Source organism: Ovis aries, chromosome 26 (genome assembly GCF_016772045.2).
Source record: "Ovis aries strain OAR_USU_Benz2616 breed Rambouillet chromosome 26, ARS-UI_Ramb_v3.0, whole genome shotgun sequence".
Classification (NCBI taxonomy): domain Eukaryota; kingdom Metazoa; phylum Chordata; class Mammalia; order Artiodactyla; family Bovidae; genus Ovis; species Ovis aries.
Window position 1 is genome coordinate 4,349,658 of NC_056079.1, and position 27,224 is coordinate 4,376,881.

At 46.8% G+C, this 27,224-nt stretch overlaps 1 protein-coding gene across 1 annotated transcript in view; it reads right to left on the reverse strand.

Annotated features, from left to right (window-relative positions):
• The window catches only part of CSMD1 (CUB and Sushi multiple domains 1), a 2,070,567-nt gene extending 2,047,866 nt beyond the window's left edge, over positions 1-22,701 (reverse strand). The window contains exon 1 of the mRNA XM_042241416.1: positions 20,589-22,701. Coding sequence (XP_042097350.1) covers positions 20,589-21,477 — 889 coding nt within the window. The 5' untranslated portion in view covers positions 21,478-22,701. The remainder of the gene's footprint in view (positions 1-20,588) is intronic.
• Between the last annotated feature and the right edge of the window lie 4,523 nt (positions 22,702-27,224).

The window sequence follows — 27,224 nt, forward strand, 5'->3', positions numbered from 1 at the left end:
GGTTCCCTATACTGTGCGCAGGCTTTTAAATTTAATTATGTCCCATTTGTTTATTTGTGCTTCTGTTTCTTTTTCCTTAGAGGAATTAATGCAAGCACTATGGAAACCTGTATGAGGGTCCCTCAAAAGAACTAAAAATAGAGTCCCATACCATAAAATCCAGCAGTTCCATTCCTGCATATATAGGAAAAATTCAAACCACTAATGTTAAAAAGATCTATGGATCCCAGTGTTCCCTTGTAAATAATGCAGCATTATTTACAAGAGCCAAGATATGGAAGCAATACATATGTCCATCAACCAATGAATCAATAAAGACAGTTTGGTACATACATACAATGGAATATCACTCAGCTGTAAAAAGAATGAAATTTTGCCATTTGCAACAATGTGGATGGACCTAGAGGATATTATGGTTAGTGAAATAAGTTAGACAAAGACAAATACTGTGTACTTTCGCTTCCATGTGGAATCTACAAAATGAGTGGATGTGACAAGATAGAAACAGACTCACAGGTACAGAGAGCAGCGCCGTGGTGCCAGAAGGGTTGGGCAGCGTGGACAGGGGGGCAGGGGGAGAGCACCAGGGGCACAGACGACCAAGCGTAGAATCAACACGCTCCGGGGTATGCTGCCCACGGACTGTGGCCAATATTTTATAATAACTTTAAATGGACCATCATCTATAAAAATATTGAACCCACCCTGTACACCTGAAGCTAATATAGCATTGTAAATCAACTATGCTTCAATAAGGAAAAACCTTAAGGTTGACAAAGTCGAACTTTGTATCTCCACAGATCTTCAAATTCTATTAAGTCCACCCTACCCAAGAATAACATGTACCTGCCCCATAATTGCTCCTTCCATAAAAGAAATCCAACACAATCAACCCAGCTGAAAACCCTTTCCTCCAAAGTCTGCCTGCTTCCAAAAATAACAGAGAAAGCAGATTTTCAAAAGGAAAGTGATTTAAAATAAAGTAATATGCTGCCAGGAGAAATTCCAGATTGTCCTGTCTGGACAGGGTTTTATTTCCCAGAGCGGAGCCTCAGTGATCAGCAATTAATATGTGGCTGAGTACAAAAAGGGGTCCCTTGATTATTGCCAATCTGCATATCTGGATTCTGGACACATTTAAAATGTCTGACAAAACTTCAGCAGAATCTTACAAATACAGGATCTTCATGATTAGGTGCTGAAGGACAAGGATCACCACATGAAAATGATTTCAAGAAAACTCACTAGAAAGGCAATCTGCTATGTATGATTCTTCCGGAACACACCCTGGTCAATATTTTAGAGTTTCATAGTATCACAAATGGCAACATAGATTTTCTTTCACTCTTTATATGGTAGCAGGATGGCGCTGTTGGACGGGAAGGAGAAACAATGATTAGACTGAGACCTACAGTTAGGACAAAGATTGGAGGTGAAACATCTGCGGTCTTTCTCGTGTGACTGGGAGCAGCCTCAGATGCTTTGTCACAAAATAGGAGGTAATCAAGGACAGTACTGAGCTGTCTTCAGGAGATACTGTAAGCTATTAAGTATTATAAGAAGTTTGCAACTACAGAAGCACCCACATAAATAATAGCTGATCATTAATGCTGATACACGGGTTAGAAAAAGAGAAAGTTATTAGACAGTATTAATAGATTTCACTCCGAAAATGACAAAGGGCAAACACTTTGGGAAAATGGATGTGTTTTCCTTCAGCTCTACTGGAAGGCATTCACATTTGGTGATAAATCTGGGAAAGGAAGCTTCTACCCCAAAGCTGCAATAAACAGTTTCTTCCCAGAATGGTGAGATCCACGTGATAAAGATAAGCAGTGGGCCTGGTGTTTCCAGTGCATTAAAATGATACCAAGGATCTGGTGCTTTTAATACACCAAGGTGACTCCTATTTTTCAAAGGGGTTCTGAAAATACCAGGAGAAATAGGCTCAGAGAATAATTAATTTCATCTTATACTAATTAAAGGAAATATCTGCTCTATGTCATTTGAGGAAACCACAGATGACCCAGGTCAATGCATTAGACATAAGAAAGGAAAAGTGAAAATTAAACGCACACACATACACACACCTTGAATTCCTTCTAACTCCTGGCAGCAAGTGGTCTTATTGAATGTAGTAGGCCCTGCTCTTGCCCTCTAATTATGTATTGATTAGCTGATTATTACTATACTTGGAATAGAAGTCAAGTATGTCAGGGAAGAAAGGAAAAGGACCAGGCTACATGTTTTTTGGATGAAGAAACTGAAGCCCAAGAGGTCCCCAAGCTAGAATGTAAGAGGTCGTGGACCAGAGACCCCATCCTGCAGGCGCCAGGTACAGACACAGCCTCTGAAGAAAACAGGCATCGGTCTGAAGGCATCACTTGTCATCTGCCCACCATGAGCTCCTCAGGGCCCCCCTGAAGTCCTGTGCGCACAGACCACACCCGAGTGTTGGGAGAGCAAAGGCCACAACAACTGGGATAGTTACCACTGCGTACACACTATTGCCAGTAACAATAAGGGAAGAAAGAGGATGGACACGGCTACTACAGCCCAGAAGGGTGTGGGATAAGCTGAGCAGGAAGGATCAATACTGTTTCCTAGGTTGCTACCTCCAAATGAACCAGTTTTATTTACTATGAGAAAATCTGATTGAAAAAAAGAAGCCTTGTACAGTGGACAGGTAGCCCTTTCTGGATTGGAATGGAGCTTCTGTTCATCTGCAGGTAATGGCATTCTAGAAATAAAGGTCAATAATTGGGTTATAATTATTATGCGGCTATTGCAAATCATGTTTTTTCTCTAGCAATCTATGTATGCATATATGGGGTAACAACTTCAAAAGTCAGTTAGTTTTTGTCTTACTGATACTTTCAAGTGTCTTAAAATAAGTATTCTACTTATCTACTTCACTAAATTACTGAAGGCATCTTAACAAAATGAAAACAGCAATTTGTTCTTGAATGTCATTTTATCAAAAATATAGAGACTGATTTTATGATGCCCCTCTAGTATGGCATATTGTTTTTAGCTTTGCCTATATGAAGTTCAATATGTATAAATTTCTTTGAACTGATATTTTTACCTTGTCCAAAAGTATCCAATAATCTAAAAATAGCTTTACACAGAATACTGTATTCATTATCTTATGATAAGCCATAATGGAAAGGAATATTTTAAAAATTATATATATATATACACACACAAATATATAAAACTGAATCAGTTTGCCTTGCAAATTTCACAGCAGAAATTAACACAACACTGTAAGTCAACTGTACTTCAAACAAAAATAGCTTTAAAATGAATGCATCCTGTGTTGGCATTGATTTATGACTGGCTGCCTCCATCCTGCACAAGCTAAGGTGGTATTTTGCCTCAGAACTATCTGTTGACTAACCCCACCTCCATGCCCAGCCCAGCACAGACTTGTTGGAAATGTGTCATTTTAGAAACAAACTGGATGTGGTAGGTATATTACACATCTACTCCTTCCACGGGCCTCCTTCTTTATCAAATATTTATTAAAGTAAGTGCCACTTTAGTGCAACAGTGTTAAAGAAATGCCGAGATGCATCGCTCATCAGCGATCAGCAAAGAAAACCCAGAGGGGAGTCAAGTGTTTTCTGAAGCGGTGGCATCGGGGCTTCTACTGCTGTCTTTGCTGCAGGTATCAAAGCCTGCCAGACGTGTCCCGAATGCACCAGAACTGGGCATGCTGAGTGCCTGTGAAGTGCTCGTTTTCATACGAACTTTCCCACCAACACTCACGTTGGTGCTCTTCTCTAGATGGACTATGGGTTCATCACCGCTGGTTCGTAATCTTTCTATATAATGTTGATCATTAGTTGTATACTTTTGTTAACTGCTTCTGTCTCTAAAAAAGCTAATTGATGACACAGCTCCTTCGTGCGTGTGTGCTCACTCACTTCAGTCGTGTCTGACTTTTTGGGATCTTACAGACCGGAGCCCACCAGGGACTTTCCAGGCCAGAAGACTGGAGCAGGTGGCCATGCCCTGCTGTCCAGGGGATCTTCCTGACCCAGGAATCAAACCCACATCTCCTGACTTGCTGGCGGATTCTTTACCCATGGAGCCACCTGGGAAGCTCCTTCAGGAATAGCCAAACGGAACATGAGTTACTCTGTAAAAGTCAAATGGGTACTTAGACTTCCACTCTGAAACAAGGCAAGAAGCTTCACCACAACATCACAGCATAAGCTCACTTAGCAGCTATTCCTGTGGCCAGGCCCAGAGGATGTCAAGCAAGAGGAGACCGGTGTGTGTGAGCAGAGAACACGTAACCTTGGTCTCCTACACACTGGGGAACAATGACTTCCCTTTTCTGGCCCATTAAAGTGGCATGAATGCTGAAATCCCCAGAGCTCCACAGAAGACCCCCCCCACCCCCAGACAGCAAGAACCTCACTTAAGACCATGTCCGGTGGATCTCACTGAGCTCACTCTGCTGGCAGACATCCTCAAAAAGCTACCGTCCCGTGTGAAGGCCAGACCTGGGTCTGGGGTCACGCTTAATGAGGGTCTGACTGTAAACTACGTGACAGAACCGCAGATTCTCTCGCTGCCGGGTCAGCTTTCACTGGAGAAGATGCAGCGGGCATGGACGCGGGGGCCCTGAGGCAGGAGCCTGGCTGCAGGAGTAGGGCTGGCCTGCGGGCCGAGCTGAGCACCACCCAGGAGCTAATCCGCCAGCTGTTCCCACGCTCACCGACTCCCCAGCTCCAAGGTCCCCCTCCTCTTCTGCAGGCCCTGCTAAGTGGCTGAGTTGGCAGTGCTGACTGCAGGTAGCTGCCCTGGAGAGAGAGAGAATTTCCCTGGGAAGACTGAGTAGGCTCACCTGACTTTGAAGGGTTTGTGTTTGGCTGATGGCCACGAGGGTCCTGGGCAGCCAGCTCTGAAAGTCTGATCACGTGACCCTGGACAGACCACCATGCAGGACGTGTCTGTGTCGCACTAACTGGGGTTTGCACACGTGCGGCTTCACAAGGGAAGTGCTCAGATGTCGGGGTCTGGGGAAGTCACCCTGGCTTAAGATGAGCTACTTTGAATTTCATGCTAACTAGGACAGTCTGTTTGTGGCCCATCAGCTATACATTGTACACCTGCTTTAATTATTAAAGAAATGGTCACACTGACCAAAAGCAAAGAGTGTCGAAGTTAAAAATAAAGATTAAATGCCTCCCTTTCTGGGACACCAATGCTGAGACTCCTTTGATGATAAGACTCTATTCCAGGCGCCAAGGCCACACTGACTTGCTGTGTTCATTCTTGTCTTTTTTGTGTGTGAAATCTTGAAGGAATGTATCCTCAACTAGTTTCATGGTCTTTGTTCTGACAAGACATGAAATTGTGCTGAAGACCCTGCTTCTTCAGGGCAGTTTCTCAGAGTCCTCTGGGAAGTTGACTTCTAAGCTATAGTTCTCAGTTTGACTCCAATAAAACTCTTTTCTATTCTTGCTTCCCTGATGGCTCAGACAGTAAAGAATCTGCCTGCAATGCAGGAGACCTGGGTTCAAACCCTGGCTTGAGAAGATCCCTGGAGGAGGGCATGGCAACCCACTCCAGTATTCTGGCCTGGAGAATCCCATGGACAGAGGAGCCTGGCGGGCTACATATAGTCCATGAGGTCGCAAAGAGTTGGACACGACTGAGGGACTTCTACTTTCACTCTTATTATTGATTGCTTATTGATTATTTTTGTTGACAGACTGCCTTTGAACATCCAACCCCAGTATTCAGACCTAGAGCTGGAATAGGAGGTCTGAGCAGACTTTCAATCTGATGGTCAACTGTACTTGAGTGATGAGACTCTGAACTGGGAGGTCTGGACCACAGGGAAAGGCCAGGGCAGCCTGGCCATCCTGGCGCTACTGATGGCCTGGCTCCATCTCTAAAGAGGGGTTTCAAGTCTAAGTCAGTCAATACGGCCCTAACCCTCTTACAGACCCTAATCACCCAGAGTGTCCGATTTCACTGACAGCTTTTCATGTCCAAAAAGGCAAGGTTCATGACACCGCCTGGCAAAGACCTCTTCTGCCTGGCTCTGCACAAGCCTCACTTGGCAAGGCAGAGCATTTCAAATGTTCTCTGTAAAATGAGCCTCAGATACTTTACCTGGGGGGAGAAAAAAGCTAAGCAGTTAGAAAAATGCATAAACTCTTTCAGAACACAAAAGAATGGCATGGTGTAAAGAAGCCTCATAGCCCATGACCCTTCAGACAACCCTGCTTGGGAAAGTTTTCTACTCTTCTCTTTCACTGCGTCTCTAACAGTCACTATATGCTCAAGGCTTCCTGATCATAAATTACCATAAAACACATCTCATCAGAGTGACTGTACTGAGCATTTAATGCTATTTAACACAAATGCACGGAGAAGGCGATGGCATCCGCTCCAGTACTCTCGCCTGGAAAACCCCATGGACAGAGGAGCCTGGTGGGCTGCAGTCCATGGGGTCGGTGAGAGTCGGACATGACTGAGCGAATTCACTTTCACTTTTCACTTTTGTGCATTGGAGAAGGAAATGGCAACCCACTCCAGTGTTCTTGCCTGGAGAATCTCAGGGACGGGGGAGCCAGGTGGGCGTCGTCTATGGGGTCGCACAGAGTCGGACACGACTGAAGCGACTTAGCAGCAGCAGCAGCAGCAGCATAAATGTAATGCATGAGGCCAAACCACGACACGGATCCAGTTATCACTTGACCTCACTTAGAAATTTATACTTTTTTTCTTAAATCTGTCAATGAAGTAGGGAATGTAAAAGTACTTTGAACATCCCAAAGAACTAAAGAAATTAGTACCAGGATGATTCTTATAAAAAAAACAAGACACTCATTTCCATCCGAATACAATTATTAAATTATTAATCTCCACTACAAATAATTTCTCTCCAGAAAAACCAGTCTTTCCCCAATGTTACTTCTGTGGCCATAACTAGAATTAAAAGTCTAATATTTTAGTTGTTACAATAAAACTGTTGTAACATTTACTTAACATAAGTAACTGCCAGGCACCTTTCTAAGCCTTTTTACCTGTGCTCATTTATGAAAATCATGGAATATTGAGTCCAGTTAATATTCTTTTGTACTACCCTGATAGCTCAGTTGGTAAAGAATCTGCCTGCAATGCAGGACACCCTAGTTTGATTCCTGGGTCAGGAAGATCTTCTGGAGAAGGGACAGGCTACCCACTCCAGTGTTCTGGCCTGGAGATTTCCACAGACTGTATAGTCCATGGGGTCACAATCAGTCGGACACGGCTGAATGACTTTCACTTCAATATTATTTTGGGAAAATGAGGAAACAGTGTATGATAGAGTTTTATGTCCTTTAAGGCACACAGTACTGGAGGCAGATACGGAAACTGAACTTGACTGTTTTGCAGCCTGGAGGATGCTGTCAGACACATAAAACACAGCATTTCCATGTATCCTCTCCAAAATGTCGCTGAGGACACAAAAACTTTAGGAAAGTATCTCCATTCTCTGAAATTCATGGTCAATTGAAAAAAATAAACTGGTTCTCACTTTTATGGAGTGATTTCATAATTCAAGTGCTTTTGATCACTAAGAAATGCAAAAAGGTAACTGTCTCACTATACTAATTGGAGCAGTCCCAACAAGTAAAACATTTCACAGGGCAGAATTTCAAGTGTTAAGTTCTTCAGAATTAAATACCCTGCAATGACAAAGATGTCCTTCAAGTGGTCATTGATAGAAAATATATTAGCTATTAACACGAAGGAGGCACAAGCTAGGTAACATTGCAGCATTGTTTTTATTGACCTAAAAAAATATCAGCAGTCAAGCATTTAACAAAGCAGCAAAATCTTTTAACATATTTCCATCCTACTAAGGGTTCTACTCCTTGGAAGGAAAGTTATGATCAACCTAGACAGCATATTCAAAAGCAGAGACATTACTTTGCCAACTAAGGTCCGTCTAGTCAAGGCTATGGTTTTTCCAGTGGTCATGTATGGATGTGAGAGTTGGACTGTGAAGAAGGCTGAGCGCCGAAGAATTGATGCTTTTGAACTGTGGTGTTGGAGAAGACTCTTGAGAGTCCCTTGGACTGCAAGGAGATCCACCCAGTCCATTCTGAAGGAGATCAGCCCTGGGATTTCTTTGGAAGGAATGATGCTAAAGCTGAAACTCCAGTACTTTGGCCACCTCATGTGAAGAGTTGACTCATTGGAAAAGACTCTGATGCTGGGAGGGATTGGGGGCAGGAAGAGAAGGGGACGACAGAGGATGAGATGGCTGGATGGCATCACTGACTCGATGGACGTGAGTCTGAGTGAACTCCGGGAGTTGGTGATGGACAGGGAGGCCTGGCGTGCTGCGATTCATGGGATCGCAAAGAGTAGGACGCGACTGAGCGACTGAACTGAACTGAAGGGTTCTACAGCGCCCCCAGTGGTTCTGAACCATCTCACAAGTATGAAACTTGAATGTGCTTCTCTAGCTGCCAGGATGATAGCAGGTTTTTAATTTAAGCCTAGAATATTCCTCGGAGAAGGCAATGGCACCCCACTCCAGTACTCTTGCCTGGAGAATCCCAGGGCTGGGGGAGCCTGGTAGGCTGCAATCCATGGGGTCGCTAAGGGTTGGACACGACTCAGTGACTTCACTTTCCCTTTTCACTTTCATGCATTGGAGAAGGAAATGGCAACCCACTCCAGTGTTCTTGCCTGGAGAATCCCAGGGACGGGGAGCCTGGTGGGCTGCCGTCTATGGGGTCGCACAGAGTCAGACACGACTGAAGCGACTTAGCAGCAGCAGCAGAATATTCCTAGCCACCCTGTGTTCCCAGATGATCATGTCAGGAGATTACACTCAGTGCTGTCACTGTTCTCACCAGGCGACAGGGAGGTAAGTGGGTGCAGATGGCCAGTTAGACATCCTCTGGGCTGAGATGGAAAGTAAGGTCAGCAAGAGGCATGTGGGCTCCTATTGGAAGAACATGTGCCTAGGCTGAGTTCTGACTGAGTTTTTGCTGTGAATTTTGCAAGATACAAGTCCTCTGGACACAAGGAAAAGTGAGTGAATTTATGAACCTGAAGGTCACTTCAAGTTCAAAAATCATATAATCTATCTCTGCTCATCAGCGTGATCTGATAAAAGCTACTTGTTTTTTTCCCAGGTTTTTTTTTTTTTAAATTCAAGAACTCTTATTTTATTGAGAGAAGTTTGACACAGTTACCAAAAAAAAGTCAAAGGACACTTAAATGTCAATGCTAAAATGTGTGCACCTGTTCAAATATTTTTACATGTGTATAGAAGCAACTCGACTTTTCCTTTACATGAAAATGGGGATAGAATGCATATTATTTTGAATTTGCAACTGAAACTTTTATCATGGACCCACTTTCATAAAGGCAACAGTGTGCTATGCAGCAATTTATTTAGGTATTTTAAGATGATGGATGTTTAAGTTCTAATTTTTTACTATGAGAAGGCTAAAATGAATATGCATCTATTGCTTTAGGATGTATCACATTTCTGGGGTGAAATATCTGATAATTTAGAATTGTGATTGGTAGAGCCAAGGTATCTGCTCCCTGAATTTTTCTAGATATTGAACCAAAATGTAAGGAAATGATTTCTCTCTGCATTTGCTAACATGTGACATATCAGTTATAGTGTTACAAATGCATTGGGGAAGAGAACTGATCAACAGTAAGTGTAGGGATCTTCTTCCTACATTTATTATTTATGCTTGTTCTTTCTGTAAAATATTTGTATTTGTTGCTCATTTTTAATCAAGTCCTGGGCCACTTCCTTATTGACTGCATGTTGCTCTTTCTATGCTGGCATATTTCTAGACACCATGGTGGGGAGACTCTCAGGGTGTCTCCACAATCCCTGCCTTCTGGTGCTTATGTTGTACAGTTCTCGGCCCCTTGAGGTGGGCAGGACCCAGGTCTCATTTCTAACCCATGGAATCATGTAACAGTGATGTGGTGCATATGTCTGTGTGCCCATGATCACCCAATAATGTATAACACCATGGCACCCTACTTGCTGGGCTCTCTCTCCTTGCCTGGCTTTGAGCCATGCTGGGAAGCCCCAGGTGGGAAGGAGCCATGGATGGCCGCTCAAGGAACTGAGAATATAGTCTGGCCAATGGCTAGTGGTAAAATCAAGCTCTCAGTCCTACAATCCCAAGTAACAGAATTCTGCCAGCCGCCTGAGTTGTCTCAGGACTGGGTCCTTCCCCAGCTGAACTTCACAGTAGACTACAGTACCCGGGCAATGCCTTGATTCAGTCTTGTCAGAATGTGCAAGAGGGCATGTGACCCAGCTAAACTGTGCACAGACCCCAACCCACGGAAACCGTAACCCTGTGTGCTGTTCAAGCTGCTGAGTCTGTGGTAGTAATGCTAAAGAGCAATGGCTAGCTGATAGTGTTGAGAAGGAAGATGCCCCTCCAGCTGTCCTTCATGACACAGCTTTCTGGCTCTTAACTGCTCCCTGCAGTGTGCAGAACTGCAGGGTGGATAAAGGTGTGGGCCTGAGGACTGCATGACGTGCTCTTGCTACGAACGTCTTCAACTTTGACCTCAGTCTTTCCTAAACTGGGACAAAGAATGAACTCTCACTAAAAGGCATAAAAATGTGGCCCAAATACATTTTTCCTGATTTTAAGGCTTCAATAAATGACACAAGATCTCTCATTTATGAAACTTTTTCCCTTCTCACAGATTTTTGGTTTTACATACAAAAGAAAACCCACCATCACTTCACATTGTCATAACACTTCACAGTTTTATATCTACTCTTTTTTAAAAGGTTGCTTATTCATGTCAATGTATGGCAAAAACCACTACAATATTGTAAAGTAATTAGCCTCCAAGTGGAATAAATAAATTTTTTTAAAAAGGTTGCTTATTGTCCATCCATCATAAAACTGAAAGGAAAACATATTTGCTAGGAGCTATAAATCATACGCAGAGAAGGCAATGGCACCCCACTCCAGTACTCTTGCCTGGAAAATCCCATGGACGGAGGAGCCTGGTGGGCTACAGTCCATGGGGCTGCTAAGAGTCAGACACGACTGAGCAACTTCACTTTCACTTTTCACTTTCATGCATTGGAGAAGGAAATTGCAACCCACTCCAGTGTTCTTGCCTGCAGAATCCCAGGGAAGGGGGAGCCTGGTGGGCTGCCGTCTATGGGGTCGCACAGAGTCGGACACGACTGAAGCAACTTAGCAGCATAAATCATACCTACCAGTTTGGCGTGGCTACAGTTTTGGTGCTTTTGGGTCAGAAGACCTCTTTCTGAACACCTGGATGCCTTATCGCATCTACATGCATTGTTGCTGCTAGAGAAGAATGGGAAGGTAATTGGGTAATTGCAGTGGTTAAAGAAAGAGACTGATTACTTCCTTTTTGTTCTGTAATCCTCTTATAAAATTCTTTCAAATTAAAAAGCACAGAGAAAATAGCCATGAAGATAAAAATGACAATTGTAGGTTGACATATCTAAACACGCTCTTATATCATTAAATTATTATCACTGAAAGAGGAAAAAATTACAAACACCCCAGATACCTTACTTTGTATACAAAGAAAAACAATTATGAGGAAGAAACATGGATGAATTGAATAAGCTTGGCAAAGTAATAACCTGAGTATAGGATTTCAAAGCTAATTATTCTGACATGTTCTAGCTTAGATATGTGAATAAATAAATCATGCGCCAGTTCATTTCAGTCGCTCAGTCATGTCGGACTCTGCAACCTCGTGGACTGCAGCATGCCAGGCCTCCCTGTCCATCACTTACTCCCAGAGTTTACTCAAACTCACCTGAAAAAAATTGTGACTGATACCTTGCACAGGTCATCTGTCCCCTACAAGTCTTTTCACAGAACAGTTTTGACACATTAGTTTGACTCACACACACACACACAACAGAATCAGGTAAGGGAGAACAGTGGTTATCCACGGATGAAACTGTGAATGTTTCACGGGAGCAGGAGGATAGTTTGATGGCTGTAAGATTCCCAGCCCAAGTCAGGTAAGGTCTGACCCACTGGGCATGTGAGGAAAAGAAGAGCAAGGCCTGAAAAAGACATGCATCTTCGTATTTCAGGAAACAGTCCCAGAGCAGCAGTGTACACGCCTCGTTTGGCTCTCAGGACCCATGGAAGAATTTCGGAGAAGGAGTCCAGGAAGCCTCGGGACACATGGGTTTATCTTCACCCTGTCCTCGGCACCCTGCTGCCTGTCCTCAGGCCAGTTCTCATGCACCTTTCTCGCTCTTTCTGTCCCTGTTCCCTCTCCTCCATTCCGTGCAAGGCGGTATCAAGAGCCCAGCTCTCACAGGAACACCTCCCCACATCTGCATGACCCTCAATATCTCTGACACAGTTTGTGTAATCACTCATCAAAGTCAAGTCGCTTCAGTTTTCATTTTGTTTTGAAGAGCGTAAGCTTCATGAGGGGCATCACTCATTGAAAGTCTTCTTTGTTCAAGAGTGTAGGTAAACGCCAGGTGCTTGTCAACTCCAGTGATACTGAACAGACTGATTCGAGTGGGCGCCTGCCCTAACTCTTCAAGTGAGCGGAAGGATGACCATAGTCCTCCTGACAGTCTAGACATCCCGAGTCTCTCCTCTGGCCCCAGGACTTCACTGCTAAGTATAGTAACTGACCGGAAACATACATCCACCTGGGCTTCCCAGGGCTGCGAACGGTAAAGAACCCACCTGCCAATGCAGGAGATGTAAGAGCTGTGGGTTCAATCCCTGGGTTGGGAAGATCCCCTGGAGGAGGACATAGAAACCCACTCCAGCATTCTTGCCTGGAGCATCCCAAGGACAGAGGAGTCTGGCGGGCTCCTGGGAAGGAGTTCATGGGGTTGCAGAGTTAGGCATGACTGAAGTGACTAACAGCACACCCATACGTTTCCCTCCAATGATAGCCGCTCCTCCCTGATGCTTACATATATAAATAGACGTAATTATAATAAACATAATAAACAAACATAATTCTACCTAATACTGAGATGATTTTTCTCTCTTGACTTTCCCTTGATACGATCTACACATTTTTTTAAAGTACAAGGATTTACATTTTGAAAATGTCATATTTTTTCCATACAAAACAATGCATGTATATTGAGCAGGCAGTCTGCAGATGCCCTGCAACCTTATTTCTAGAGCCATAAACAAAGGAAAACTCTAATGACTGGATTTAAGTTGTTCGCAATAATCATATTTTGTAAAGAAAGGAGAACAAGAATGAGACAGAACAAGAAAGGCAAGATTGATGCTGGGAAAATTTACATTTCCAGTGCAGGAAGGGAAGTATCTGCTCCATTTTGTTAATTTCTTGTAAAAATGTGACCCTTCTTATGTTGTCAGGGTTCCGCCTCTATTATGTATGAAGTGTCAATCACACCCTGCAAGTCTTAACTATCCACAGCTGTATTACACATCAAAGTACATCACTTTCCTAACCACACACAAAAAGTCTGAAACGGGAGACAGAAGCTGTTGACAGCCTTTGAACACAGTCTGTGGTTCATTCTTTGAAAGAAAAGTGAATATTCTTAAGCCCAGGAGAACCCATATTCCTCAGAAGGAGCTGTGTTTAACTTTCTGTATCTCTGAAGATTATCCATCTGCATAAAAGTCAAAGGTCTCTAATGTTGATTTTCTATTTACTGATAGAAAAAGGAAGTGAAAATTCACTCAGAGTGTTCTGGGGTTTTAAAAACCAGAAGCAGGTCAAGGGTGCAGAATTTTATAGGAACAGGAATAGTGAGCCCACCCCATATTCTGCATGATATAAACTCCACGTTGACAATTATTCACTTTTAAAAGATTAATAAAGGCATTTTCTATTAACAACAAGAGGAAACATATGTAAGTTTCTGCGAAGAAAGGCATAGAGATTCACCAGGCATCTGGAAAAGAACCGCTTAGAATTTGCAATTAATTTCAAAGGTTTTTAATTCATTAGAGAATACTTCCTGAATAATTCCAATTTTAATCTAACACTTAGCTCCTTCTTCTACAACACTAACCTTATCAGAGTATACTAAAGAGTAAAAGGAGAAAATGGAAAATAATTTATTCTTACAGTGTTTTTATATGAAAGACTACAATAATCCCTTGAAGTCATCCCATAATATAAACACTACAGACAAGGAGCTTGAATCTCAGCTTAGTTGTAAAATCATTTAAAAAAAAAAAAAAGGATTAAACAGCATAGAATGATGAACTCTGATAATGGAGACACTAAAGATAAAGAAGAAATCTTCTGAAATAATTGCACAGTTTCATTATGTAGCATATTATGTAGTTTCAATATTAAATCATGGTGGGCTAATTAGCCTATGAATACTCCGTGAAGAGGTTATTAGGTTTTGAGGCCTCTAACTGAAAGGAAAGTTGAGATAGATATATAGATAGATAGATGCACAGACAGACAGATCTCTGACACCACTCAGAACTACTTCTGAGAATCACTTGAGGGGAGAAGCCTTGAAACTTGCATTTAAAGAGCTCAAGTGATCAGTGTGCACACACACTTTGCAAAAGATTATTCAAAAACTCAACATCAAGACCACAATGCCAACATCTTCAATAACAATGGGAACCTGTTTAGTACCCGAAACATACACTGGAGAGATGCTTGATGTCCTCAAAAGCTGCTCTGCTTCCTTTGAGATCCACATGGCTTAAAGTTATCTGGATAATTCCATTATTATCCATTATGATGATAAATCCCAGATCATAGATCCATTACCTTGGATTTGCATTTACAATATCAACATGTTATATGAGCTTTCTTGGATCTTACCAAGGTTCAGGGCCTCCAAAAACAAATACAACCCCAAAAATAACTGAATAAAGGTGCTTAGAATCAAGCTAAGTTTTATGCCACTTAAGTCTCAGGTTGTAGCAATATCCTAAAAGTGACTCACTGGTGAAAACCTGGGAAGTAATACCAGCCTGATTTTTTCATGCCTCTGTTTCCCTTGACCTCATGGTAGTAACAAGGATAATTTTTAAATCACAAAGCATTATTCATCACTTCTGGCTTTACAGACAATGGGGACAAAATCATGTTAAGATTAGAAGTATTAAGATGGAAGCATCTCTTTTATTCTACTTATATTTGGAGAGAATGACAACAGTGAAATATCCCTTTTATAGCTTTCCCAAAGCTAAAACTAGTTCAGGATAAAGCAGGAGGATTTCAACCAATAAATTGCAAAATGCATGAGAAGCATTAAAGATAAAGTAGTTATTTTTAATACTTGTCCATGCCTGTATGTTTCTTTTTTATTCATCAAAGAAGTTTCAGCAAGAGACACATGTGGCAAGAGATACACAGAGTGGGTCAAAGTAACGGTGATTCTAACTCAAGTTAATTGTTGAAGTGTTATTCCTAAGTAGAACGCTTCCCACATATGCAGAAAGAGGTTTAGTTCAATGGGCTGGGTGACATCTCCTCTCCTCCGTTTGGAACAAAGGTGTCCAAGACTAAAGACAAACCTGCAGCCTCCCTACAGAGCTGAGGGCGCTTTCTTTCCCCCAAACTAGGGCATGGTAGAAATGGTTTAAGGAAATTGCGGCTAAATTCAAAAATGTTAAAAAAAAAAAAAAAACGAAAAGAAAAAATGTGTTTCAAAGAGGTTGATGTGGGGGGGGGGGTGGGAGAGTATACACTGTATATTATTTCCATAAAGCTGTCACAAGTAGTCAGTTTTAACCAGTTCAGTGAAACAATTTTCTCTTATTCTCTTTTTCTATAATGGGGATTTTAATTCTGGTATTTATCCACTTGAGTACTAGGGTCTAAATTCCACCCTACATATAGATAGATTAATTTTGTCAAAGAACATTTAAGGTCATCTTAACATCACTGTAGAAGAGACTTATTTCCTTGCACTTAGGCAAATACCTAAATACGATTATCTGATTTTCATATTCATAGGTTGTTACCTAAGCCCAGTGGCTGTGCAAACTGAAGGCAGGCTCAGGGGTTGATTTCTTTCAGGACAAAGTTTTTTTCTGTGCCCCAGATGGCAAATCCAAGCCAAATTTCTTGTTTCAAACATTGGCTTTTTCTGGTTTCCAGAGTTGCCTGACCACACAATGGGACTGGTTTGATTCTATCAGTTACCACCACTGGTCCAGAAACCCAGCTTCCTAGTCCAGTGGCACAGCGGCCCAGGCACCCCATGGATGTAAATGCTATAGGCTGCCGAGTACCTATCCTTTTAACTCAGATGTCTTCTTCTGATGTGTTAGCTAAACAAATAAAACTAAAAGACAATATAGCTTTGTCATCTACTCTGCAAGAAGCACTGAAGCAACTTCTTAATTCTAGAGAGAGATGAACCTCACCAGAGACATAAAAGGCTAAAGGGAATGTGCAGTGTAAGTTACATATATGCAAGTTCTGGAGGCTTATGTTCACTATGAGCTCAGCAGAAAACTTGCCAGGGGCCCATTCAGAATTCAGTAGAGCACAGAGTATTTAATATGCTATTTGTATTTTGACAGCTTAGAACTGTCTACACCGGATTTGCTGTTTCGTCTGCAATGAGTGCTAACTGGACACCCGAGCCTTTGTTTATCTATTTCTTAAAGGAAGCAGAACCATTTTCTCGACATTTTCAAAGCCCTATCGGTACTTGCTTCAGACAGTCAACTGGAGACTGAGGAAGCATTGCCCCCAGGAGGAGCTGTTTGTGCCTGTAGGAACTTCCACTGCATTCCTGGCACTCTGCCGGTCAAGCAGGACTGGCCAGCTGAAAGCCAGAATCAAAACAATGACCCCTGGCCTCTGTGTTAGTGCAGATTCTGACACCTGAGGGAATTCTACCATCGGTTACTACCTGCTACTGCTCTTTGGAACTTGTTTAATGAGACCTCACTGTCCTACCAATTCAAGTTTATAAAATGTGTCATTTAGGAAGAATGCTTCCCTTTTGCTTACCTTTTTAAGGACTTAAAATCCTCAGAGAAGAATTATATAGGTCCTCCAGAAGCACTACAGCTAGGGGCTGAAGAGTTATAAATTGGAAAAGAAAAAAAAAAATTCCCCTTGACAACTCAATAAAAAATAAATGTGATTTGCTAAGCAAATCATGGATGTAGAAATACTAACTTCCCCTTAGATGGCCTGCCTTTTTAGAGTGTGATGGATCAGGGTTTGTCCCTAGAAGTTTCTTCACAGGATTTCCTGTATTCCCCAGGAGACAGTGCATAGAGACACATCCCTGCAGTTGCCTAGCCATGAGGCTCTCAGCCAGCAAATGAAAGGTCTTAGCATCTATCCTGGTGATGATAGAGGCAACTCATAGAAGTAGGAAGGTCTGGGAAACCTTGTCTGTCTGTCTGTCTGTCTCTCTCTTTCCCTCCCTCTCTCTCTCCCTTCCTCTTCTTGTAGAGGTTTTTGTGGAAATTTGGCAAGGATCGATTAAATCTTTGCAGGGAGTGTCCGTGAATTTCAGAATCACAGATTTTGAGAAACATCACCTTTCTCTCCCAGGCTTCCTCCGGTGAGACCCATAGAGCTACTACTACATGTACCTCTTTTTAGGACCTTTCTGAATAATGCCTGCAAATAGCTGCATTCTCCTTGCTGCACAAACTGGCACGACACAACTGAGAAGCAAACTTTCTCCAAACAGCCCGTAGATCAGCCCCGATAAAGAGCGCAATCTGCGTTCACGGAATGAATTATTCCACCTACTTACTAGATGAAAATGGGAGAGGTTTTCAAGCTTTCTTCTCTTTCCTGGGGTCCCTGCAATTGCGGGGCTATTAAGGAGGTATGCACACATGAGACCCAACCCTCACAATCGCGTTAATAATCCAAAGGAAAAAGAATATCACAGGGGATTCCCGGTCCCTTCAGCCTCCACAATCAGCTACAGCCGTTGACCGCGGTACAGAAAGTACAGCGTTCTAAAGAGGCCGCCTCCAGCCTCTCACGACTCGCAAACAGGTCACGAATCCCGCCCCACACATCAGAACTGCCCGCCCGCCTTCGCCGCCGCGGGAGCAGCCCCCTGGGCGCGCGCGGCGCGGCCCCCGCATCCCTGGCGACTCCTCCGGGGAAGCCCTCCTGCGCTCCGGGGCCCGGGCGCCCCCGGCAGAGGTCCGACCTGGGCCCCCCGGGCGCCCTCTCCGAGGGGACTGCGCCCCAGCCCCAGCCACCCGGGCACACAGGGCCGCGCCAGCGCTGGCGTCACAGCCTCCCGCCCGCATCGCGCTCCCACGCCACCGCTGGCGCTTCCACTCGACCCGGCGGCGCAGAGGGGTCGCGGCCCCGGTCCCCGCGGGGGCGACGGGGAGCCGCGCGCACCCACTGCTGCCTCCATCAGGCAGTAGCGCAGTGAGAGCGGCCGCCAGGCCCCTCCACGCGCAATCACACTCGCACCGCGCAGGCCAGGGGCCTGGGACCCTGTATTCCACTTCTTGGCTTCTACGGGCGGGACTTGGGACCCCCAGGACACAAGAGGCGCTGTGCTCCCTGCGGCGGCCCCTCCAGGGCGCCCAGGACTTCGCGCCCCGAGCCGGCGGGACCGGGATCCGCCGGAGCAGCCCGGCCCGCGCCCGCGCCCGCGCCGGAGCCCAGCAGCTCGGCCCACCCGCGCGGGGGCGGCATCCGCCCGGCGCACACGTGTGCGGATTATTAAGCAGCCGGGGCAGGGCGGCCGGCGTCTCGGCGCACCAACCCCTGCTAATTGCGGGGGAAGGGCGCACGGAGCGCGCGGAACCGCGGGGAAGCGAGAGTGCGCTAGGAGGCTGAGCTGCCTGGCGAGGCCCCGCTGCGCTCGGACCGCGGGGGTGAGGGGCGGGAAGTTGTGCAGAGTTGCGTAGCAGGTGTTTCCACTTCGCGCAGGGGCTTAGTGGGCAAAGCCGGGTCCTGCCCCGACCCTGGGCCCATGGAAGGTGCACACCTTCCAGGGACAGCCCTGTTTGCCCTCGACTCTGCTTGCTTCGCGCTCGTCCCCAGCCAGCCCAGCGCGCCCGGAGGCCGCAGCTCGCCCGGCTCGGCCCGCCGTCCTCCCTGGAGGCTCCACCTGCCGCTCCCTAGGTGGGTCGGCTGCACGCAGCCGGGCAAGGGGGCAGGTCGGTGTCTTGGGGAAGCTCCCCAATCCCCACCAAGCCTGACTCCAGCAACTAACCGAGCGTTTGCGCTCCCTGGGACCCTGGGGCGCATTCCACGGACACCCTTCTGAAACACCCCGGTGCTTGCGCGGAGGAGCTGGTGCCAGCGGTGGGCTCTCAAGCAGCCCCGGACGCGGGCGGAGGGGAGGCACGGCGCGGGGACGCTAATCTGCCGTCTCTCCCCAGGCCGGGCCCATCTGGAGTTCCCTGCGGAACCAGAGACGGTCCTCCTTCGCCTTGTCAATCACCCCCGAATCTGGAACGCTGAAGGAATAGAAAATGGGCGGAAAAGAAGATGGAAGAATCTAGAGGAAAGGGGACTTTTATATGGGGAAAGAGCAAACAGCCGACCAAAAAAAAAAAAAAAAAAAAAAAACCCACATGATTTGACTTCATCCTTTTCAAAGGAAAAGAAAGAAAAATTGAGACGTTTCCGGGAGTGGGACGATACGTGTTGATTGATGTGGGGGTTATACAAGGAGGCTAAAATGAGGAAATGGGGGCAGATAGTTTGCAATGTGACAATCAACACCCCCCCCACCTCTGAATCAAGAGGGACCTTGTTTTCTTTCCCAGAGAATAGACAAGTGCAGGAGCCGGTGCCAGCCACGGGGTTTCAGCCTGTAGGCTAGTTCGGGGAAAACATCCCCTAACTCGCTTCAAGGAGAACACCAAGTTCACGAGCTCCAAGCCAAGGAGCGACCCGGGGACACTCCTTCCCCTGACCAGGGGGTGGCAGGGCGGGAGAGCCCTGTGACCTGGCGACCATCTCTGAGGCTGAACCCGGTCCCGGGCTCCCTGCTCTCTCCACGCACCTCGCCAGCTCCTTCCAACTTGCAGGGAACAAAGTCCGGGGAGAGGCAGGTGGGGGCGGCCTGGCCGAGGAGCTCCCCATCACTCCCCGAGGTCGTGGGGGGGTGGTGCTGCGCGGCCCAGCGGCAGGCAGGTCCGCCCGTGGCACCCAAACCCCGAGAGAGCCAGAACTTGCCGGGCTCCCTGGGCCCGGCCCACTTTCCCAGGCGCTCTGGGTCCGGGGAGAAAGTCCCGAAACCACCCGGGCCACCAGTACCCGCTGCTCCGGCATCTCGGAGGAGGCATCGCCGCCAGGCACCACGCAGCTTCACCAACTCGGGGTGGCTCCTTTCTCCCCAACAGCCCCCGGCGGGTGCCGAGAAAAAGAGGCATTTCGTTTCAGCCCGAGTGAGGGGGAAGGAGGGCGGGGGTGGGGCGCGGGAGATGAGGGTGGGCAGAGGGCGATGCAAGCTGCCTGCCGGCATCGCGATCGCGGGGCGTCCGCGGTGGAGAGCCACCGGCGGAGGCCGGCCCCTCGGCACGCTACCCGCCTCCGAACCGACCCCGGGCTCGCAAGCCGGGCCTCGGAGGGTTCGCACATCGCCCGGGCAGCCGGCGAGCCCGCCTTACCTTGGGCTGCAGTGAGGAACCCCGCGCACAGCGCCAGCAGCGCCAGAAGCAGCGACTCGAATTTCCCCCACGCAGTCATGTCTGCAGATATTCCACACGCGCACGACAGCGATGGCCCTTCTCGGACGCGCCCGGCTCCTCCGAGGCACAGCAGGGCTACGGCCGGAGCCAGAGAACCACCCGAGGGCGAGGCGAGCTGGGGCGAGATCCCGGTCTCCGGACCGGCCGCGCATCCGACGCTTCCCGCAGGTCTGGGCGCCCGGCTCGCTTCGCTCTCATAGCATCGGGTCCCGAACCCACTGCAGGCAGAGCTGAGCTGCTCCGAGCGCCGACACCGGGCTGCCGGGCCGGGGCCGGGGACGAGAGCCCGCCCAGCCGGGCAGGAAGGCACCGAGGCTGCGAGGCTGCGGGAGGGGGCGAGGCGGAGAGAGGAGCGCGCGCCGCCGGAGAGACCCGGAGCGGAGGCAGCTGGAAAGGCAGCCAGCGAGTGGGAGCCGCGGGAGGGGGGGCAGGAGGCAGGGAGGGGGCGCGGGGGGAGGGAGGAGAGGCAGGCTCGGGAGGGAAGGCGGGGAGCGCGGAAGACAGGCTGCTCGCGGCACAAGGAGCCGCTGCCGCGGCGGCTGGACTCAACCATCCCTTCCCACCGAGAGGGGATGGAGCTGGGACGGCGCCATCCCGGCCCCGGCCCGGCCCCGGGCGCCCGGCTCCCCGCGCCGCCCCGCGCCGCGCTCTCCCGCGCTGTCCCCGCGCGCCGCCGCGCACAGGCTGGGGAAGGAGACTTGTTGGGCGTCGGGCGGGGGACGCCCGCGCCCCCCACCCGGGCGAGGCCAAGCCAGCGGGCAGCTCGGCGACCTGGAGGGGTCCTGCGAGGGCAGAGGCTGGCCGCCATCCGCCGGTCTCTCTTCGTGCCTGGCCGGGGAGAAGCCCCCCGGCGTAACTTGGGAAAGAAACGCAGTGGCAAAGAGAATCGCCGAGGCTCTAGCTCCAAGGGCGGAGATCAGCCTCGGTTTATTTGATTTCGAGATCGTGTTTGGCAAGATGACGAAACGGCAAGGAGCTATTCTCATGTCCTGACTTAGGTCAACCACGCACAAACCGAGGTTGGGCGTAAAGTCAAAATGAGGAAGGGTGTTTGTCGAGGACTGATGCTGGGGTCTGATGATGAGAGGTAGCGCTGTGGGCACACCTACAGGTGAAACCCTATATGAAATGGAATGGGTTGGGTAAGGACTTGCGGAGAAAGGAGAGCTTCTTTTCTGAATCTGCAAAGGGATGAACCGAGCGGACAGAGAGCAGAGCTCTGGAACCAGGCGGTTGACAGAATGAACCCGTTTTCACCCAGCTCCCCAGAGAGGAGGTGTGTCCATGCAATCTGGAGGGACAAGACAAGGCATTTTAGGGGAAGGTTCATAGAAAATAGAAGCCGTCGGTGAATGCTAGTCCTTCTGCAAAGGGGCTTTTCAAGGATTCCCCATTCGCCACCAAAATGGGCTAAATAATTCCTTTAAGGAATTGGAGGAACCAGAACATGGAAACCCCACACCTGTGCCCAGAAGGGTCTGCACACCAGCGGTGCTAAATGCTGCATAGCCCACATTGCGGGGTGATTTGGTGAAGAGCCCACTGTTGGCAATGGGTCATGAGCTTCAGTCCACCTGCATTTTATCAGTTCGTCAAGATTAAATAGGTTGACAATTTCATAATGCTTTAGACCCCTGTCTGCTTTTCTTAGTGGTCCCTTGTCCTGCTCCGTAAGAACACCATGGTGATCCAGGAAACGAAGGGAAGGGCTAGATCAAAGCGTGGTTGGCTGGGTCTACCCACAGCACCAGGAACACCTGGACCTGCATCAGAGCTCCCCTCTCATACAGAGAGGAGCATCTCAAGAGGACCAGCACGTCTGCCTCTCTGAAAGCTGCAGTCCCAGATATAACTTGGGTTTGCTACTTCCTGAGTCCTATTATGCCCGTCACCCCTAGGTGGGGGTGGGGGGAACAGAAGACTGAATGGCTCAGTTTTGGGGGAATTCAGTGGAATTCAAATTCTTCAGGCTGAAACAGGCATGTCACCCCTTCTGAGATCTTAAATCAGACCGCAGATGGTACCTACAACTCAGCAAGAGAACAAAAACACTTTTTAAAGACCCATTAGGTGCTCCAAATAGTTCATTTCAAGCTCCTCATCAGGGAAAAAAAAAAAAAAAAGATCTCTTTGGGGAGCTAAAGAGCTGACTTCTTGAGAAACGGTGTCTTGTCTTTGCACTGCTCTTCCTAATGACTTGTGTCACCAAGAAGGATTTCTGCCATTAAAAACCGTTTCCAAATTCTAACCATCCTGGTCTAGGACTCAGGATGATTCTGACTTTATTAGGAACGTTCAGCATCACCTGTGTAACTGAACACTCTCACACTTATTGTGACTGGCCTCAGGCTGAGCACCACCTCCCCTGGGTTCTGCTTGAAGTCTGAAATGCCATCTTTTTTTCTCTGGAGTGGGAAACATCTATCCAATTCCCATTTTTTGAGAAACAGTGATCCCCATAACCAGTAACTTTACCCACTTCTGCTATAATTTACCCACGGTATTTGGCCAGATCACATATCAGAGAGCTGCAGTGATCCATGCTGAATTTCTGGTCCTAAGCATGAAGAGGGTATGGGGTGGCTGTCAAATAAGATAGGCTGATTTTGCAATATGGTTGTCTCTGTGTTAATGTTGTGATATTTTCCCCCCAAGAGCTCCAGGCTGGGCTGGTTTGGAATGCAATCGTGGGGCGCTGCTGCCACCTAGTGTTGAGCTTTTCTTGTTGGGTTTTTGCAGAGAAAGCCACAGTCCCTTGGTCTCTTATCTCATCTGCCGTTCCCTGCCTGGGTTCTGAAAGCCCCACCAGAACACTCTCGCATCTATCAGGTAATCAGGCTATAGATGAAGCCTATTCTTAGGTTCCTAGAGGCTTTTTCCCCTTGTGATTTTTAAATGACTGTGAAAGCCTTGATTTATATCTCACTCAAATGCCAGATATTTAGAGCCTTATTAACCAAATGGGATTAAAGGGAGTGAGTTACCCTAGGGAATTCACACCAGGCAGCTTTGTGACCACATGTCTGTGTTGGCCTGCGGGGCCAGGAGCACTTGGGCACTGAGTTTTTGCAATTTGCTTATTTTTTTCCCTCCATTTTCCATCTAGGCATACTGCTCTCCATGGCCTCGGGACTCAGGCTGAGCAGCATGAGAAACATCAGTGGCACCAGGGATGAGAGCTGAGTAGAGGAATCAATAAAGGCAAAGAGGGTCTGACGTACTGGGATCAATAAAGACACCCCTAACCTCGTGTAATGACTCAGGTGAAGAGTGGACAACACAGACATCTGGAAAGTGCTGTAACTGAAGAGGGAGAATGTTTTTCTTTTGTTTTTTCTTCAGGTGAACCATGCCTGAGAAGGGGACAGAATATATGAATAGGGTACTTGAGACAAAATTATAAATGAAAAGCTTTGCTCACGTGAGAATGCTAATTAGCCAGAAATACATGTGTTGAGTGGATGGATGTCTCTGAGAGTGCGGTGCGTTGCTGTGATCGCTAAATGGGACATCTTTTGACTCTGTTAATGGCATGTACCAAAACCTGATGATGACCAGGGTACTGGGGAAACTCTCTCCTTCACAGAGGGGTGGGGATGGCATCACATGATTCGGGTTTCCCTAAAGGCAATGCCCATCTTAGGAGAGCAAGAAGGATGGGAGGGAGACAGGCGAAGGGAAAGAATGGAGTAAAATGATCACTTACTGTTTGCACAACTCTTTACGCTGAATCTTGTTTCTATCATGAGATTATCACTGCCCGCCTCCCCACACAATGATGAGGAAACAAAGCTTTAAGAAATGAAGTCATCTGTAGGAGGTCATATCTCACTAAGGACCATGTGGTACTATCAAGGCTGTTGCTGTTTTGCTTTGCCATATCAACATTTAAAACCCTCCTCGCTGCCCCTCCCTCACGAAGGAGCTTACATTTCCCTACGCTGGTCTCCACGCTCCCGGTACCTCTGTGCTGGTTTATGAAGAAACTGAGCCAGGCATGTAGAAAGCACTCCTCCCAGAAACACCAGAACACAGTCTTGCTGGGAGCCTCCTCCAGGACAGACCATTTGCACTGAAAGAAGATTATGTGACCCTGTGTGACTATTTATTCGTGTAAGTTTTAATTTTTTAAACTATTCTCATTGGCTGGCTTAAAATAAATAAGCTGAGCTCGTTCCCCTGTTTTTCTAATAAAATAATACCGTTATGTGTATATGTGTGTGTGTGTGTACACTAATATACATATACACACATATACATACACACATGGGGAGTACTGCCCCTCTTGCTAATGACTTAGAAGAGTGGCATTAGGATGTAGGAAAGTAAGAAGTGTCAAGTAAGTCTAAGTCTAGAGATGAACCATGCTGTAAATGATCCATTGGGAAAGGAGAGAATTAGACCCTGTCTCCTTTCACTAGCGGGAAGCTGAATAAAAGGATGCAGACTGCGGGGTTCGTCGTGCATGGGAATGAAGTGGAAGACCTGTCAGGGTGAAGACCCCCAGCCCCAGAGTTTCTGATTCAGCCTACCAGGATGGGGCCCAAGAATTACCTTTCCACCAGGTCTCCAGATGATGCATGCATGCCAGGACTGTTCTCTGAGAACAGTACAGCAAACAGGGTGGACTTTGAGTTAAAATACTGGCTTTGTATCCTGTATCTGACTTTCTGAGCAAGGGATCTCTTTTTCAAAAAAAGAAAGAAAAAAACCACTTAATTTGCATATGTTTGCTTCTCAGAAAATATGTAAAATGCTATTTACCCAATAGACTTGGAGAAAGCAACAATATAAGCACAGAGGCTGATGTATACAAAATTCTTAAAAATATCATTTCCTCTTCTCTCCCTTCAGCCCCTGAAGGAGGAGAGAAGGCACCCAGATGGAGAAAGGCTCTCCATCTGTTCGGATCCATATTTTAGGAGTGGCAAGCTGGATTTGGGTGGGAGAAAAGAAATATATTCGTCAAACTCCCCCAGGTTGTCGCAAGGTGAATCCAGGAGGAATCCATGTGGGGGAGACCGCAGGTTGTATTAACTCTGATGTTTAAGATCCCCTCCTCACTTAGGGGAAAGGCTGCCTCACTCCTGGCTTGTACAACACCAGTGAGCCGGAGACGCTCAGTCCAGCGGTGGGAGAAGGGACATTCTTAAAGGTCATTAGCAATGCTTCCCTCCTGCACTGAGGCAGACTTGGGGTAGAGGAACTTTCAATCACCATCAGCTCTAATACTGAAGCCACTAAATCCTTGAGGACAGACTCAAAGTTGCCTCCAAGGCTAAATAATTCTCATGAAAAGACAAATAAATGCTTATCTAGCTTCAGTGACCACAAGATCATGAGACTGACAGCTGGCTTTTCCCCAGGACTTCAACTGATAACCATTCTCCAAGGAAACTGAATTTCAGAAGGGCCAACTCAGATCAAATGTGTCTCGAGCTTTATGCTCTTGGAAAAGCCACATCACTTCTGAGCCCACTTTCTTATCTGTGAAACAGAGTTGGGGCTAATGTGTGTGCTATGTCTAAAGTTCTCTGGCTCTTTCTTATGTTCCTTATGCTCAGTGTTTCCCTGTTCTTCAGTTGACTGTAAGGTGACGTGTGTTTAAATGTTACTGTTTAGGTTCAGTGAGTTGTTTCTGGGAAAAGTATTCAAAATCATTATATTAAAAAAATGTTGACCAGAATGACCTGCAAAGAAATGGACACAATAAACATGCCCACCATACACATGGCCTTCACCCCCTCACACAGAGACATAAACCATCATGACAGCGACTGTAGGTACAAACCATTGCATTTGTCTTCGTCCTGTTACAGAGTCCAGGCTCTCATTGTTTTTAGCTTTGCCTCTAATTTTAAATACACTTTGATAGCCCTTTCCCTGAAGGACTGTCCTTTCTTTCTTATTGATTGAAAGAAGATCCTGGAAAATACTTGCTGAAACCGTATATACAAAAATCTTTCCTATTGGGAACGTTTCTTTAAAAACCAATAATCATCATCCTTGGAATGACTGCAAAACAGTCAATTCTTGGGTTATTGCTTTTAAACCTGGACCCATGCTGCAGTCAGACTCCAAAGGGGAAGTGACTGCTCACATTATTGACAGAAATAGCAGTAACCAAAAAAAGCAAAGAAAAGAAATAGCAGTAACATAATTTACGTGGAGCTTCTGACGTGTCATGCATCATCGTCAGTCGTGTCCGACTCTGTGTGACCCCACAGACGGCAGCCCACCAGGCTCCCCTGTCCCTGGGATTCTCCAGGCAAGAACACTGGAGTGGGTTGCCCTTTCCTTCTCCAACGACTGAAAGGGAAAAGTGAAAGTGAAGTCGCTCAGTCGTGTCCGACTCTTAGCGACTCCATGGACTGCAGCCCAGCAGGCTCCTCCATCCATGGGAGTTTCCGGGCAAGAGTACTGGAGTGGGATGCCATTGCCTTCTCCGCCTGACATGTGTAGGACTTTGCCATTAGTGCCATGATACAAAGGTATGAACATGGCTCCTTTCTGCACAGTTAGGAGAGAGAGACACCCTACTAATACGACTATTAA